The sequence below is a fragment of the Durotheca rogersii genome, assembly GCF_024521655.1.
Source record: "Durotheca rogersii strain YMJ 92031201 chromosome Unknown GGS23scaffold_13, whole genome shotgun sequence".
Classification (NCBI taxonomy): Eukaryota; Fungi; Ascomycota; class Sordariomycetes; order Xylariales; family Xylariaceae; genus Durotheca; species Durotheca rogersii.
Genome location: NW_026251244.1, coordinates 570729 through 585919, shown reverse-complemented (window position 1 = coordinate 585919; position 15191 = coordinate 570729). Strand labels below are relative to the sequence as shown.

Here is a 15191-nt window from a genome sequence, read left to right as displayed (position 1 = left end):
GCTCACCTGTTCTCTTCGACAGGGTCACAGGGTTGAAATCACCCTCACCGACGGTGCCGAATTCGAAGGTGCCTCGTACCCGACCAATTCCGCCTGCGACCTGAGAATGGTTCAGCACAAGAAGAACCCGGGCGAGACGGCCAACGGAACCAGCAAGAGAGACTATCCCAACATGCCCTTCCAAAAGAAGGACATCTCGGATGCTAGGGTCACGGGCAACCCTAACAAGGGCGACGTTAAGCAGAATGGTAAGCATTAGCTCCTAGTGGGAATGCCATTGCGCCAGACTAACGACCTGCAGGCACGTCGGTCAACTCTCGCAACGACTTTCGAACTGACAGTGCCATCTCGGCTGCTCGCCTCGGCCACGAGCGGCCCCTTCAACCATGGGTCGCGCCCACCAACTCCGACGGTCTTGATTTGAGTTTGGAGAAGTCTGGCGGCGGCGGTACATGGGATCAGTTCGCCGCGAATGAGCGTCAGTTTGGTATCAAAAGTACATATGATGAGAATATTTACACTACCGCTATCGACAAGAATCACCCGCAGTATAAGGAGCGGGTGGCCGCCGCGGAGAAAAAGGCTAGGGAGATTGAGCGAAGCGTGGCCGGCACAGCTCACGTCGCTGAGGAGCGGGTCATGGATTATGCCGGTGGTGACGATGCTGGCGTCGACGAAGAGGACAAGTAAGCGGCTCACCTTGCGCAGTTCCGGCACCGCCTAGATGGCAGCCCGGCTAACTCGGAAACAGATACAGTGGCGTTAAACGACAAGACTTCCCTCCTCTACCGAATAGTCGAGAGAATAAGTATACCCCTCCGGCAAGGCGAGCCCCGACCGGTTCTTCTACTGTGAAAGGCGCACCTGTCGACCCAGCTATCATATCGTCTCAGCTCAAGACACAAAAGACTCAACCGGTCCTCCCCAAGCAGGACGACGGCAAGTCTCGGCCTACCGCAAAAGCTGAACCTCCTTCGACGTCTCCCGCCGTCAAGCCCCCCGAGCCCAAGCCGGATAACAACAAAGTAGAGCCGCAACGCAAACCGTCGGAAGCCAAACCGCCGGTCCAGAACGCAGCCCCCTCGAAGCCAGCTGCTGCCACGGGCCGAGCAAACCCTCCCCAGGCGAAAGATGGCCAGGGTGCAGCACTTAGTGCCACCTCGACAGTTGAACGGGACGTTCTCAAGGAGTTCAAATCATTCGCCAACCAGCAACGTGCCAACGTTGAGAAGGTTCGGAGTTCGAAGTTAAAGGCAGACAAGGAGGTCAAGCTCATCGAGCTGAAAAAGTTTGCTGATAACTTCAAACTACCAACTCCGGTTCCTATCGATTTGATCTCTATCATCGCTAAGGATCCTGCCAAGCAGCGGGAAATCCAAGAGAAGGCCAAGCGAGATGTTGCCGAAGTCGCTAGACGGAAGGCCGAAGAGGCCGCCGCAAAGGAGAAGAAGGGGGCGGCGGCCAAAGAGGCCCAAGCTAACGCGGTCTCTCAGCCTTCCGATAGCAAGCCCGCACGTCAAACTTCAAATGCACCAGCGCCAGTTCCCGCGGCTGCTCAACCACGACATCAGGGTAACCGTCAGAGTTACATTTCTCCCACGTATCCGCACGCGGGAAATCGCCCGGGTCCCCAACACATGCAGCAGCCGGGGCGCCAGGGCGGCTTGACCGGCCGCATTCGGGCTATAGAGGCGCAAAAGGCGCAGCAGGGCCAGGACGTCCGCTTGCCCCCAACCGGACCGGCCAATGCCACGGATCCTTCTTTCGTTCGTCGCATTGGGGGGGGCGTGCCCAACCACGTAGGCGGCAAGCTGAATCCGAACAGCCACGAGTTCCGGCCCAGCCCTTTCGCGCCGACGTTCAACCCTCACCCCAGCGCAGGGTCTAGTCCCCGTTCGGCCATCAACCACGGCGCCGAGTTGCATTCCGGCACCGCCAGTACTCCGTCCCAATTGATCGTCATTACCAAGAAGAGGAAGGCAGTCGACCCGAAGAAATGCGTTATATTGTCTTTTGTCAAGACGATCCAACCCCCAGAGAATAAGAATTGGATCGACAACGACGGCCTGCGGCCTTCATACGATACCCCGCCCACTTGGCGCTCAGCGACGGACGACGAGAAACCAGATTCGACTATGCGCTTGTCATACGACGAATACTTCGAGCGACAGCCCTTCAACACGCAACCGACCCCGAACCCCCCACATCTGCTCCCCCAGATGGCCCATCAACACCAATTGCCTTTACATATGCAGCATGGAGCGCACCCTGTCGCTCCGCGACACTCGCCACACGTGCCTCCGGTCCAAATCCACGGCGGCCAGCATGGGCCCGTTCCTCATGCTCCGTTCAACGGAGCGGATGATCACAGGATGATGCATTCGAATTCGTCCCAGTCGTACTCCTCGCCGAGGATGGGACAGGTACCGATGGTGTACCCCCCTAATATGAACACCCCGCAGATGCCTTATAATCAACCCATGATCCCCTCGTTCATGGGACCCGGAGCGCCGCCCATGAACCAGTTCAACCGCAGCTTCTCTAACAACCCCCAGTATATCCCCCAGCAGCCTGGAGGAATGGGTGCGCCGATGATGATGCAGCCGCAATTCATGTCGCCTCAATCGATGGTGCCAGCGCCCCCGCAGATGCACCCATATCCTACCGGCCATCTCCAGTTCATGCCTCCCGGCGCTACCCCACCCCAGCCAATGCCGGGCACGAACGGCTACCCAAGCCCTAGGCAGACGGCGACTATGATGGTCCCGCAGGGATCGCAGCAGGGACAGCCTCTATACGGCATGAGCCCCAACATCCCATACCAGCAGCCGGCAACCTTTATGCCGCCACAAGGCCAGGGTGAGTCCCGCAGACGTAGGCGACGTTTCGACAGGAAAGAGAAGCTAACATGGGATACCAAGTGAACAACATGCGAGGCTATAACAACCCAGGCCCTCAGCAGTTTGGAACCAGCCCGCAAAATGCGCATCAGTACGGACCGCCGTATCGAAACGGCGGTAACTTCAAGAATTACCAGGGCCACAATCAGCACCAAGGTCCGCAAGGCGGCCATTCCATCCCGGCCGGACCGCAGGGTCGATCTTCTGAGGGTCCGGACGAGGCTAAGTGAATGGAGGTACCGGAACTACTTGCGAAGAACATACCGGCGCCGCGCTCCAGCGCATATTTAGTTTCATCATTCAGCCCAGCATCAGTACCGGCCGCCTGGGCACGTCGATCATAGCATCCCCTTCGCACAGACAAGTAGCGTTATCGACATAACGACAAGTGGTGGGGTACGAGGCTCTATGAAAGCCTTGTAGTGGAAAGAAGACAGGGTGACAACGTTTTGATACGAGGACGAATGGCCAGCGACGTCTCTCAACGCATATCTTGCAGACTTTTAAATATGCAAGCCACAACAGACATACATACTCGGCGGTTTGATGGCTAGTGAACCTACCGTGGCCCAGTAGGATATGGACTCCTGTCAGAAGTTGTTTCCTTGTCCGGGCGCCAACTGGCTAGGGCAGAAATGACGAGGATGAGGAAATGTCGGGAGGAGTCGGTTGGCGGCGGAGAGCGGAGGATAACGGAGAAGAAGTGTTTGAAGCTTCTACATGTCGACGAAGAGGGATGGGGGGAGGGGACAAGTCGGAGCAACTGTGTGTGGCCGTAGCTATGATTGTCTAGACGGACGAGTCCATCTCGGCAAGCACCGCGATCCTGTCATGTTCACGTTGGCAAGCAATAGCCCAAGGGCCAGCTCGGTCCACGGGACGAGGACCCTAGGGGCGTTTGTGAGGATCGTCAGCCGAGGGGGCATCGATCCCATAGTGGATATTTAGCATTGATAAGCCCCTCCCCGGCCAAAACGTATGCGAATGAGAGATAGCCATAACCCAATATAAACCTCGAAAGGCACGGGAGTAGTGCATTCTACATACCAGCGCTAACACGGAAGACCGGACTCGGGGCATGTCTGGGCGGGGCGGCGGGCGTTAGAAAAGGCGGGACGCGGAGAGGTTTGTCGAACCTGGAGGCGAAGGTGTCTTAGGAGCGGAGAGGCGGGTTCGTGCGAGTTTTGTAGGGCGAAGAGCTTCCGGGGCATCAGTGGCCGGCCCCCGGTTAGCTAGCTAGAGGGTAAGCTTTTATCCTCTCCTTCGCCCAGCCTCTTGAGCCATTCTAGTCCGGTCTAGAGCCGAAGCCCGTAAATGGGCCGGAGCAGCTAGAGCCGGGGCTAGAGCTACTTCGGCGAGATAAGGGCGAGCACGGTAGGGTTATAAGGCGAGAAACCTGGCCTTCAATATATATATATATATATATAGAGGGGCCGGGGGGGAGAATAGGTATGTAAATATATATATACCTATATACCTACACGTATATGTGTGTGTGACACGGAAATATGCTTAATCCATCCCGAGTGGCTTATCTTGTTGTCTTCGGCTACTGTTTTTTTTTTTTGGTTGTTGTTGTTGTTGGAAGGAGGGACTTGTCAGCTCGCCGGCTAGAACTGCCCAAGGTGAAGAAGAACAGCAGAGGAGGACGAGGACGAGGGCGAGGACGAGGGCGAGGAGGAAGAGCACGGCTGCTGGCGTGAACAGACGGCGCGGTCTGCTACCGGCTTGCTTGCTTGCTTGCTTCCACCTCGCCAGGTAGGTGTAGGCAGGTGGTGCTGGAGCACGCGCGGTCGGTAGCGGGTGAGTAGGCAGGCAGGCGCGGCGGGGAGACAGACGCGGGAGGCCGGGCGAGCGCGGAGCCGCGGGAGCGGCGTCGAGGCTCACGAGGTTTCCGAGGCGAGAGGGCGAGAAAGACGCTCGGTCGGCGTCCCGTCGCGGGCGAAGACTGCTCGCCTGCTGCGTCCGCGGACGGCTCTGGCCGTGTTTTGCACTTCGGTCCTGGGCAGGGTCGTGTGGATGGAGGCAGGAGACGGGAGGTCGTGGCCGAGCGGGCTCGGGGAGAGAGAGAAGGAGGAGGGGGGGGGGGGGGGGGGGGGGACTCGGGCTGCCTGGTCTACGAACGAGCGCGCCAACGTAGATGTCGAGCAGGCACCGTGCGCTTGCTTCGAGGAGGAGATCGGAGGGAGAACGCGGGCTCTGGCTCGCTATCCCCCCCTCCTTTCGGCTACCGGCAGGGATGCCGCAACATACCTCTACCTACCTAGGTTGCCTGCACTACCTAGGTATCTACCTACCTCGCGCGTACGCGTACGCCGGCAGACGGCCTCGTTTCTCTGCCACGTAGGAAGCGCAAGGGGTTGGGTTGGCCCGAGGCCTCCCCCGTCTCTCCCCGCGGGCGTGTGGGACGAGGGGATGGGGGAGGGGTCCGTCACAGCGGCGGGACTCTCACCTTGTTGGAACGCAGGCGCGGCGGGAGCTGCGCGCAAGAAGGGCTCCCCCAGAAGCAGATTGGGCGAGGCCCCGTTTCGCGATCTCGTGCTTGAAACGCGGGATCGGGGGCGGTCTACCTTGGGTAGGTAACGTGCGCACGGAAGTGGACAGGCAGGTAGGTAGGTAGGTAGGTAGGTAGAGGTATGGTTCTACGCGCGCGCAGAGGCGCGGATACAGGCGTGTACGGCCGGCTAGACCGTACGATGGGAGGTTACGTAGGTAGGTGTAGGTATTGCGACTACGGACGCATGCTATCACCTACGGAGCAAGGCGATGGCGTGGCATTTGTTTCTTCCCCCCCCCCCAGGATGGAGCCATGGGTGGCCCGGATCGGGGGTTGATGGGCGAGGCGTGGCCGCGTCGTTTCTTGTTTCGTTTTGACCCTAATGCCTGGCCGATACTCGACGGAGATTCGACGTCGACTGCCTCCACCGGAAATGAAACTCGCATTTCTCTTCTCTCTTTCACGGCTAGTTCATGTGATAGGCGAGGACTAATTATTGAGTGGTGTAGAGAATATGTTCCGGGCCAGCGTCCTGTGGGAAATCCGGGGGAAAATAAAAAGGGGGGAGAGGGGGGGGAGGGGCGGCGTAGGGGTCAGAGGTAGATGAAGACGACGGGTGCTGGAACATGTTGCGAGATATGGCAGTGCCCGCGCAGGACGTACGTGGGCATGTATGTCATTTGCGTGACGCCGGATGCCATGTCGAAGAAACCATGTCGGCGTTGAAGACCGGGTGGTGGGCCGCGTGGTTAGTTAGGCTGACTCTTGCTGACTCTGCGGGCTGACTGGGCCGGCCGCGCTAACCGGGGCCAACCCAGAAGACCGGAGGCGACTCGGAAGAAAGAGGCGAGAGAGAGAGAGACAGAGAGACAGAGAGACATGCCAGCTTCAGGGGTGTGGGGGAGAATTGCAGGGAATGCACAACATAGGTAGATGGGTTATATCAGGGGAGAGAGAGACAGAGAAAGAGAGAGAAAGGTGGGCTGCGGACGAGTTGGGAGGGAGCCAAGCACCGACTAAGCCCCGGGCATGATGGGGGATGGTCTTTCATGCGAGCGAGTCGAGGGGCGATTGACTGGCGCGGATGTTTCAGCGTTTCAACCTCCCCAGCCAATGAAGCCATCGCGGCGCCCTATTGGCGAACCCTGCAGCCCCTTTGCCGGGGGAGATCTCGGAATGCTACCAGAAGGTATATTCTGTTGTGTGTGTGTGCGTACGTGGGTGTGTGTGTGGACATACCTAACATACATGTGAAGGTGTGTAGGTGTATAGGTAGATGGCAGATCGACACGCCAGAGAGAAGGGGGGTTGGAAGAAAAAGGGGGTGGGAGGTATGTACCTACACGTAGAGGAGGGGAGAAGAGGGGTAGGGATCGGATAGGCAAGGGGAAAAAAAAGGGGTAAGGGAAGAAAAAAAAAAGCCACATGCACACACTTACACGCCCAGACAGAGACAGACAGGACGAGAGGCAGAGAAACGGGCCCGGTTTGGATGTTTCACGATGAGGACGGGTAGCCAACCTCGCAAGCCAATAGCAGCGGTGGACGGCGATGCCAACGAGGAAATGGCTGCCGATTGGATCCCGTCGCGCACGCCTCTTCTCCTCTCTCTTCTTCTCCCTTCTCCTTTTCCCCGGGGCAGTACGTGGTGAGTACGCGCAGCTACATCAGGGAGACAGGCAGCCAGACAATAAGACAGGCAGAACATCGCATCCAGACCTACATAGTCCGCAAGTCCCTGGTGGGCCCCCCCCCCCGGTCCGGTCTTTTTCGCCTTTTTGCCCGGCGGACACTCTCTAGGTCGATCATGTCGCCGTCCGCAGGCCAGCTGGCGGTCCCAATCACACCACGCCATTATCTGCCCTGCCGACATCGTACCGGCCCATCGCTTCCATAGCACAGGCGCACGCAAAGGTAAGGGTCAATATACCACATGCTAGCGAGCAATAGGGCGTCCGGGGTGGCGCGCAGGCCTCTGCTCGACCGCCGACGACTCGCCGACGGGTACCTGCCGAGCTATGCGCCTATCGGGGTGCCACACGCACCCACAACCCACACGCCGACATGCACGCATATATACATTGGATGCTCATACGGGTGGGTGGGAAGATGTAAAGAAACGCCTCCCGCTGGAGTGTGCAATTGTGCTGTATTATCTTGTATGCAAGGAACCAGTAGTGCACCGTGGGTGCTGCCAGCGGCGGTGTCCTACCTAGACGTAGAGGTATGCGGATCGACGTCACCCCGAATGCCAACGGGAAAAGGAGAGGGCGTCTAATGGGAAGAAAAAAAATGCATGTCTTAGAGGTCGTCCCATTGAGGCCGATGACGCGATCAGCGCTGGGGATTCTCTTTTGATTTTTTTTCTGCCCCTTTTTAGTGATCGCCATACGTGCATACGCGCGGTCGGTTCTTGTGTGTGTGTGTGTGTGTGTGCCTACATACGGACCTGCGTCCACCCACCCACACATGGATACTCAACCGAGAGACATATCTCGGCTAATGAGTCTCGTTTCTCTCCTTTCGGCCCCCGGCCCCCCTCCCTCGCCGGGCGACATTCGTCGAAGGGGGGGGGGGGGCGCTCGCTCGTTCGGTCGCTTGTGAAATACCCATCTGCGAAACTTGTTGGTGTTCGCGACGCAACGCCGCATCTCCGCGTCTAACCAAGCCCACATCGACGAGAAGCGGAAAGGAAAAAAAAAAAAAAAAAAAAAAAACCCCCCTTCAGCCGGCCGGAGAGGAATGCCCGACGCCTACCTGCCTCGCCTGCCCGCGTGCCGGGTGGCACGCCCGGGCTGGCCGCCGTGCGCGAATGGTGCAGACGAAGGCTGGATGCCTACGCGGGTGCGAGGGTGAGAGGAGGGAAAATGGGGACCACCCTAATAAAAGACGGAACGCAGGTGGAAGGCGGAAGAGGCGTGGTGTAACGTCTGAGATGTGCCATTGCGGCGGGATTGGGTCCTTCTATAGAGATTCTGGAAGTTGGGTAATCTCGAATGGCCCGACGCTGCACCGGACCAACCTCTACCTGCTCTTCCTCTGTAACGGGCACTCAGGGTGACAAGAACCGGCGGATTATTCTTATTTTTATTTATTTATTTAATAAAAGCATAAGGTCGTCGATTTGGTTTCGCTTGGCTATCTTTAAGCCTCATTCATCACCGGCACGTATCAGATCGCTACAGATATAGTGCCGGTGGCCCTGCCCACGTCGGAGGTTACATGTATATGGTATGCACGCATGGGAGGTGGGAGCTAGGTAAGCAATAGCGTATTCTAATAATTGTCCGTTTCCGATCCGGTCTTGGGCGGATCCTACATCTATTCTTACCTCACACGCTGCTACGATCCTACTCTTCTGTGCGCTTGGCGCTCGGGAGGCAGGTCTCCTGGCTGCCCCCGCCCAGCTGGGACGGATACGCTGGCCAAGCCGAGGATATACCGCCATGGCTCATACGTACCGGCATGTTTGTTGTTGTGCACGTAGGCATGTACGCGCAGGCAAACCATGGCCGATACGCTACGGCGGTCTTATTCGGCGTCGGCGCCAGAAAATAGGGAGAGGGAGAGGCGCACAGAGAGAGAAGAGAAAAAGGGGAGGCTCCGGGGAACGAACTGTTACGTAACTCTCGGAGAGCTGAGCTGAGCTAAGCAGTCCATTCCGTCGGTCGGCGAGTAGCAGCGTAGATCTTGTCCACAGCGAAACGGGTCCATCTAAGCCACCTTTCGGCGTAGTAAGTAAACTCCCGGCGTAATTGGCGCTTGATATGCGCCGCATTGTTTTCCGTGCACGCCCCGGACTGTGGTGCTTGCCCAGAATCGGCACAAGTACCTACATCGAGGTTTGCGGGCTGAGGGACGAGCTAGGCGTGCTAGAAGGTGGTTGAAGTTGGCTGCTAAGGGAGCATGCGGGGCGGGTTTGCGCGATCAAGTCACCGATCAAACAGACCTAGATATGTTTCAGAGGCGGGTAGTTTACCTAAGACGACGTAAATAGTAGGTAAGTAGGCACCCAAAACATGTGCTAGTAGAGGGAGAGAGACGGGGAGAGGATGGAGGGAGGACGCCTGAAACGGTGAAAGCCGCCTGTGGACGAACGTCGGGGCGATCGTCGCCAGCACAGCCAATGGCCGGCCAGCGACAGGCCAGTTCGCCAATTCAGGTACCCGGCCGACCTGATTGGCTGGTGTGTCCCCGCCGGCTCCAACGCCACCGCCGAACCCAACGTGCCATGTACCTCGCGCGCCTTCTTCGTCTGCGCAGGTACTTTTCCCGTCTACCTCCCTAGGGCGGATACCTAGGTACCTAGGTAGCGTAAGACGCAGGTACCTACACGGTACACGCTACGTACCCGGTGAGGTTTTTCGCTACCGCCGCGCTGCATCGCACCACATTAGCATCGCATTGCCATTCGCCTATCACAGGGCCACCTTCCGCGCCCGAATGGCCAGCTCCACGCTCCGGCTCGCACCTCCTCCTCGAGTTCTTCTTAGCTTACCTCACTCGGCCCATGCCCATCCACTCATCATCCCCATAGTCGCGGGCGTCGTCGCAATAGTGCCTAGGAGGTGAATATCCGACGCGACGCGAATCCGAAGCGCATCCAGCGATCCCCACGTTCTTGGTTTCGAATCTCATCTCGAAAGTCTCGTCTTGCCTTGCCCATTTCAGCCTGTTCTATCTTTGATCGAACCCCGGAGGTGCTAATAACAGCACCCGACAAAGGATGCGACGGGGACAAGGCCTCGGCAGCCAAAACTAAGCGGCTCGGCTTCCTTTCTTCCCTTCTTTGCTCTGCCTGAAGATCGCCCCCCCCCCCCCCCCCCCGGCTCCCGCGTGTCTCTCTGTCTTGTCTGTCCGGATCAATGTATTGTGATGTGTAATACACGCCAGGTATTAGACCCTCCTAGATATTGTCTGCCTGTCTCCTCGAGGAATGCCCATAGGTTCTGGCCCTCGCGGAGATCGACCTAGTATGACTGACCGTCGTCACCTTTCTCCGCCAGCCTTTCCCTTTCCCTCTTCCTCTGCATGCCCCGGCGGCTACCCCCGCCCCCCCTCTGCGCCAATGCCATCGGGGTCCGTTGATCTGTCGCCGTGCGCGCATGTCGACCCTCTTCCATACGCCATCACGACCCGCGGCCTCAAAAAGCTGACGTAGCGCGGTACCTGTCACCTGCATACCTAGGTAGAGCACAGCCAGGAAGCATAGATGTAGACAATGCGGATATAGCGGGGGGGTAGGGATAGGGGTAGGGGTAAGGGGGGTGTGTGTGGTCGGTATCCATGTCTGTGCATACCCTGATTCACGATCCAGGGGCTTCGTCGACTCAGACAAGATGTCAGCCAAATTGAGGGCGCCCCCCCCCCCGTCCGGCCTTTGCCTATTAGCTACCTACCTAAGGTGGGCTAGTCCGGCGAACCAGCCATCACGGAGAACACATCGCTGGCGACTGGGGGACTGCGAGTTGGATTCGGGAATGAGGATTGGACGTCGACTAGGAGTCTGCGAATGTGACGTTGCCCGCTCTCGACACCTGAAGGTCGATGTAAGTGAATGCATGTAAGTATGAATAGGTACATATCCGCCCAGATATGTACATAGACAGGTACCTGCAGTATGTATTACCATGTGGGCCGGTACCTGCATCGGTACGTACTTCGCAGCGTCGAGGGTGCGAGAATACGCACACAGGCACCAGTAGATGCAGCGTATTCCCGGACCCACGTACAATCGCGGCTATGTACAAGGTTCCACAAATGTACAATCAGCCCAGGTACGTTACCTGTACCTGAACGTACCTCTCCCTCTTCCCTCTCACCCCTCCTCCTCGCCGACTCTGGCTGACGGCCACTTATACCGTCGATATTTTGTCGGTTATATATATCCAAGGCGTCCGACCCTCTAGTCCGTCTCTTCTCCTCCTCTCCCATCACAGCAGCGCAAGATTCTCTTGTCTACCCACACTCTCTTCATACCCAACTCTGATTTTTTTTGCTGGTCATTCCGATCAGGAAGTCCCAGGTGGTTTCCTAACAGATCTTCATTCATTCATCGACGCGGTCATCTGGTACCCGATTAAAGGTCCTGTCAATCCTTGAACAATACGGACACAATACAATCCACAAAGCACCCCTTGTTCAGTACAATTCACTCTCGCCCCACGGCAGCTTTGACATCGACTTCCCCGTATTAAAACGACCTGACGACCCTCGACCCTCTCTGCCTTTTCCTCCTTTCCGGCCTTTTCGCAACGAGATCCGGGATCCCAAACGCTCAATCGGCAGATTCACACTCCTTCTCCCCCCCCTCTCGCGTTCAGTTCTCGTAACCGTCCTTCGATCAGAAGAGGCGAAGCTTTCCAGACACTCCTTTTCACACACATACGTCAAAACAGACAAGAAAATCTACCCAACATGCAGCTCGTGTACACCGCTCTGATGGCCCTGATGGCCGCCGGCTCGGCTATGGCTCACATGAACATGGCCGACCCTCCGCCGTTGGCGTACAAGGGCAACCCGAACGCCAAGGAGCCCAATATCGACTACTCTATCACCTCCCCGATCAGCGCCGCCGAGTACCCTTGCAAGGGCTACCTCAAGCTGCTCGGCACCCCCGAGGCCGCTCCCGTCAAGACCTACGCTCCCGGTGGCCAGTACACCATGAGCGTCGAGGGCGGCGCGTTCCACAACGGCGGTTCCTGCCAGCTCTCGCTCTCCTACGACAAGGGCGCCAGCTTCACCGTCATCAAGTCCTTCGTCGGCAACTGCCCTACCGCCTCCGGCGGCACCTACAGCTTCACCGTTCCCGACGACGCCCCTGAGGGCGACGAGGTCGTCTTCGCCTGGACCTGGGGTAAGTAACACTCTGATCCTCTCCTTCTGTCATCCCCTACCCCGTAATCCAAGGAAGACGCGTGCTAACGTTCTCAAACTCAGTCAACAACACCGGCAACCGCGAGTTCTACATGTCTTGCGCCGTCGTCAGCATCAAGGGTGGTGCTGCCAAGCGCGCCGACTCGTCCGTGAAGCGCGCCGTCGCCTTCGCCAACCGCCCGCCCGTCTTCCAGGCTAACCTCGGCGGTGAGTTCTGCACCCGCGAGGGCATCGACACTGTCTTCCCCAACCCGGGCCCGGACGTCGAGAACAACTCGAGCAAGACTGGCCCCGCCATCTTCTGCGCCACCGGTGCTGACGCCCCCGTCGGCTCTGGCTCTGACACCCCCGCCGAGACTCCCGCCGAGCCTGAGACCTCTGCTGTCCCCGAGACTCCCGTCGAGGCCCCCGCTCAGACTGAGGCCCCCGTCTCGACCTCTGCTGCCCCCGCTATTCCTACCATGTACGTACCTTATTCTAACCACTCCTCCTCCAGCGTCTCCGCGCCGGCTGCCAGCGCAGCTCCGGGCCCCGACGTCTTGACCGTCATCCCCATCGACTCCCCCCCGCTAACGGCCTCCTCCAGCACCGGTGGCGTCTTCCTGACTGTCGACCCCTCCGCGCCTGCCACCACTGCCACCGCCACCCCGGCTGCACCCTCGTCGGCTTCCCCCGCCGTGCCTTCGTCGGCCGCCCCCGCCCAGCCCTCGGCCGAACCAGAGGACCCCGCGTGCGAGGCTGACGAGACTGAGGACCCCGCGTGCGATGCTGAGGAGCCCGCCCCGCCGGCGAGCAGCAGCGTGGTCGCGGCCCCCCCCAGCACGCCTACGTCGACGCGCCCGGCGGCCCCGATCGGCACCGGCGTCGCGGGCGCCGTGCAGTCCGGCCCCTGCTCCAACGAGGGCGACTGGGCCTGCGCCCCCGACGGCTCGTCCTTCCAGCGCTGCGCCTCCGGCCTCTGGAGCGTCCCCATCTCCATGGCCGCCGGCACCAAGTGCGCCCCCGGCATCAGCAAGAACCTGAGCATCCGCGGCCGCGGCGGCTTCCGCCGCTCCCTGTAAATTTCCTCCTCTTCTTCTCCTCCTGCTACCTCTCGCGCGCACATACTTGAGAGCCGGAACGGAAAAGGGGGAACCGCAATGATTAGATAAGACTAGACAGGACAGGACAGGATAGACGCGAGGCTTTCTCTCTCTCTTTCTCTCTCACCAATACCACGCTTCCGAGAGGTTTCTCGCTTTTTTTTTCCTCTTCCTTCACCTCTTCTCTCTCCTCCGCCGTCTAGTCTGTCTGAGCACACAAAAGGGGGGGGAATTCGGATCTAGGTTGGGGGTCGCTTCTCTGTACATTATGGCATCCACCACCACCACCACCATCATCATCGCGGGCTGAATGACGACGACAAGACAAGACAAGGCGGGAAACGGGATTTCCCCTCCACCAGCATTGGCATCGGCGCGGCGGGCTGGCTATTCTACTTGTACATATTATTCTGAAATGAGACATTTTCGATTCCTTTTCCACCTCGCTCGTTTCCTTCGTGACATGTCTTGGTGATCCCTCGCGGGCATACTCGCTTCCTCGGCACGCGCGGGGGAGTCGTCTCTCTGCGGACTGGCTGGAGGCCAGCTTCGCTGATACAGAAGAAGAAGGGGGCGGGGCAGGGGTCGCGCAAGTCACAAAGGGACAAGGACTGCTTGTGAAAAGCATTGTTCGCCGCCGCGGGCTCTTTGGGCGGCGTGAGCTATGTTTAGCCCGCGCTCTCGCGTGCCGGCACAAAGAGGTTGCTACCAGCTGCCACTCCGCGCGGGCGCACATAGCGAGCTTTGTCCCCCCCCCCTCGGGCTATTTATAGGAGGAAGGGGTGCGCGGGGGGGTCGGCCAGCAATAGACGGCGGACGGCGGACGGCGGACCCGTGGAGGTCCCGCGGACGGCCTGCGCTTCGGCACCGGAGCCTTGCCTCCCATCCTCCCTCGCGCCAACGCCGCCCGCCCCGACGTCCTGCGCGCCGGCTCCTCCGGAGCTGCGGCGGTGTGCGGGCGGGGTGTGACCGGGCGGAGCGGAGCGGCTCGACGTCGCTGGGGGGCCGTCTCGTTGGCCGGTGGTGGTCTGCGGAGTCGGTGTTAGGAGGCGGGTTGAGCGGCGTCTGCGGTTAGCTACCGGTGACGAGCACACGGTCTCCTGACATGTTTCCAGGCAGGCTGTTGCCAGGTGCGTATGAACATGAGCCGGCCCTCCGCTCGCGGCTGCAACTGCGCCTTTGCCTTCCCCTCTCCCTCCTCTGGGCCTCTCTCCGCCCCTCGAGGCCTGCGGCCCGTGACGCGAAACGTCGATATCGGTAGTTATCATCTTGTGGATGCTGGCGCAGTCTTCGTTCACTCTCGCCCGCCGAGAGGCTCCCGTCTTGGTCTGTTTATGCTTGATCTTGTCGTAGGTAGCGGCGACCATGGCTACGGTGTAAGTCGCGTAGTGGGTAGGTACTGTTTTACGTGCTCGGACTGGCACTACCTACTGAGCCGGTATCTCGAACAGCTAGGATAGGTCGTGATGGGGAAGGAGAGAGGGGTATCAATAGAATGGCCGTGATTTCGCTTACGAGGATGTAGGCTGTATTATTACCTTGGTAGTTGGGGGCTCTGAGCGCGTCTTGGACTCGGCCCGTCAATAAGTTGGATGACCTCTTCATAAACATCTACCTATCAGATATCAGACCAGACCTCAAGCTATTACTGCTTTGCACAGTGTGACAGCCAGTATAAGAGGCAGGTAGGCATTGGTAGATGGTACTGTACACGATGAAGTGTAGTGCCTCGCAAGTTTAATGTCTTTACTTTCTATACCTTAGGTACCTTTATATACCTAGCGTACTTTGGCTTCGGTTAGGCAGGTATCTGCCCAGCAGATGTACCTAGTGTGA

At 58.7% G+C, this 15191-nt stretch overlaps 4 protein-coding genes across 4 annotated transcripts; 2 read left to right on the top strand and 2 right to left on the bottom strand.

The window, feature by feature from the left end:
• The first annotated feature begins 20 nt into the window (after positions 1 to 20).
• GGS23DRAFT_99702 (uncharacterized protein) lies at positions 21 to 3375 on the top strand. Its single transcript, XM_051521453.1, has 4 exons — positions 21 to 248; positions 302 to 686; positions 752 to 2859; positions 2922 to 3375. Exons 1-4 carry the CDS (start codon positions 107 to 109, stop codon positions 3128 to 3130), a joined length of 2844 nt encoding a protein of 947 aa, XP_051371130.1. The 5' UTR covers positions 21 to 106; the 3' UTR covers positions 3131 to 3375.
• An 8439-nt stretch (positions 3376 to 11814) lies between these two features.
• On the top strand, positions 11815 to 13976 carry GGS23DRAFT_610601 (uncharacterized protein; the record flags this gene model as incomplete). Its single annotated transcript, XM_051520341.1, has 3 exons — positions 11815 to 12253; positions 12337 to 12736; positions 12770 to 13976. The coding sequence occupies 3 exons, from the start codon at positions 11815 to 11817 to the stop codon at positions 13332 to 13334; spliced, it is 1404 nt and encodes a 467-aa protein (XP_051371129.1). The 3' UTR covers positions 13335 to 13976.
• On the bottom strand, positions 13357 to 14282 carry GGS23DRAFT_99536 (uncharacterized protein). The gene is made up of 2 exons (XM_051521450.1): positions 13621 to 14282; positions 13357 to 13545 (listed from the first exon to the last, which is right to left on the bottom strand). Exons 1-2 carry the CDS (start codon positions 14089 to 14091, stop codon positions 13417 to 13419), a joined length of 600 nt encoding a protein of 199 aa, XP_051371128.1. The 5' UTR covers positions 14092 to 14282; the 3' UTR covers positions 13357 to 13416.
• On the bottom strand, positions 13977 to 15075 carry GGS23DRAFT_99603 (uncharacterized protein). Its single transcript, XM_051521451.1, has 2 exons — positions 14894 to 15075; positions 13977 to 14778 (listed from the first exon to the last, which is right to left on the bottom strand). The coding sequence occupies exons 1-2, from the start codon at positions 14964 to 14966 to the stop codon at positions 14123 to 14125; spliced, it is 729 nt and encodes a 242-aa protein (XP_051371127.1). The 5' UTR covers positions 14967 to 15075; the 3' UTR covers positions 13977 to 14122.
• Between the last annotated feature and the right edge of the window lie 116 nt (positions 15076 to 15191).

Excerpts from the sequence above, each read along its gene's own strand:
- GGS23DRAFT_99603 (XM_051521451.1), bottom strand. The coding sequence starts at position 14,966 with ATGTTTATGAAGAGGTCATCCAACTTATTGACGGGCCGAGTCCAAGAC. Across the intron at positions 14,779-14,893 it reads CAGAGCCCCCAACTACCAAG|TGCCAGTCCGAGCACGTAAA; the intron begins GTAATAATACAG and ends CTCAGTAGGTAG.
- GGS23DRAFT_99536 (XM_051521450.1), bottom strand. The coding sequence starts at position 14,091 with ATGTGCGCCCGCGCGGAGTGGCAGCTGGTAGCAACCTCTTTGTGCCGG. Across the intron at positions 13,546-13,620 it reads GTGGTGGTGGATGCCATAAT|GAGAGAGAAGAGGTGAAGGA; the intron begins GTACAGAGAAGC and ends TAGACGGCGGAG.
- GGS23DRAFT_99702 (XM_051521453.1), top strand. The coding sequence starts at position 107 with ATGGTTCAGCACAAGAAGAACCCGGGCGAGACGGCCAACGGAACCAGC. Across the intron at positions 249-301 it reads GGGCGACGTTAAGCAGAATG|GCACGTCGGTCAACTCTCGC; the intron begins GTAAGCATTAGC and ends AACGACCTGCAG. Across the intron at positions 687-751 it reads GGCGTCGACGAAGAGGACAA|ATACAGTGGCGTTAAACGAC; the intron begins GTAAGCGGCTCA and ends ACTCGGAAACAG.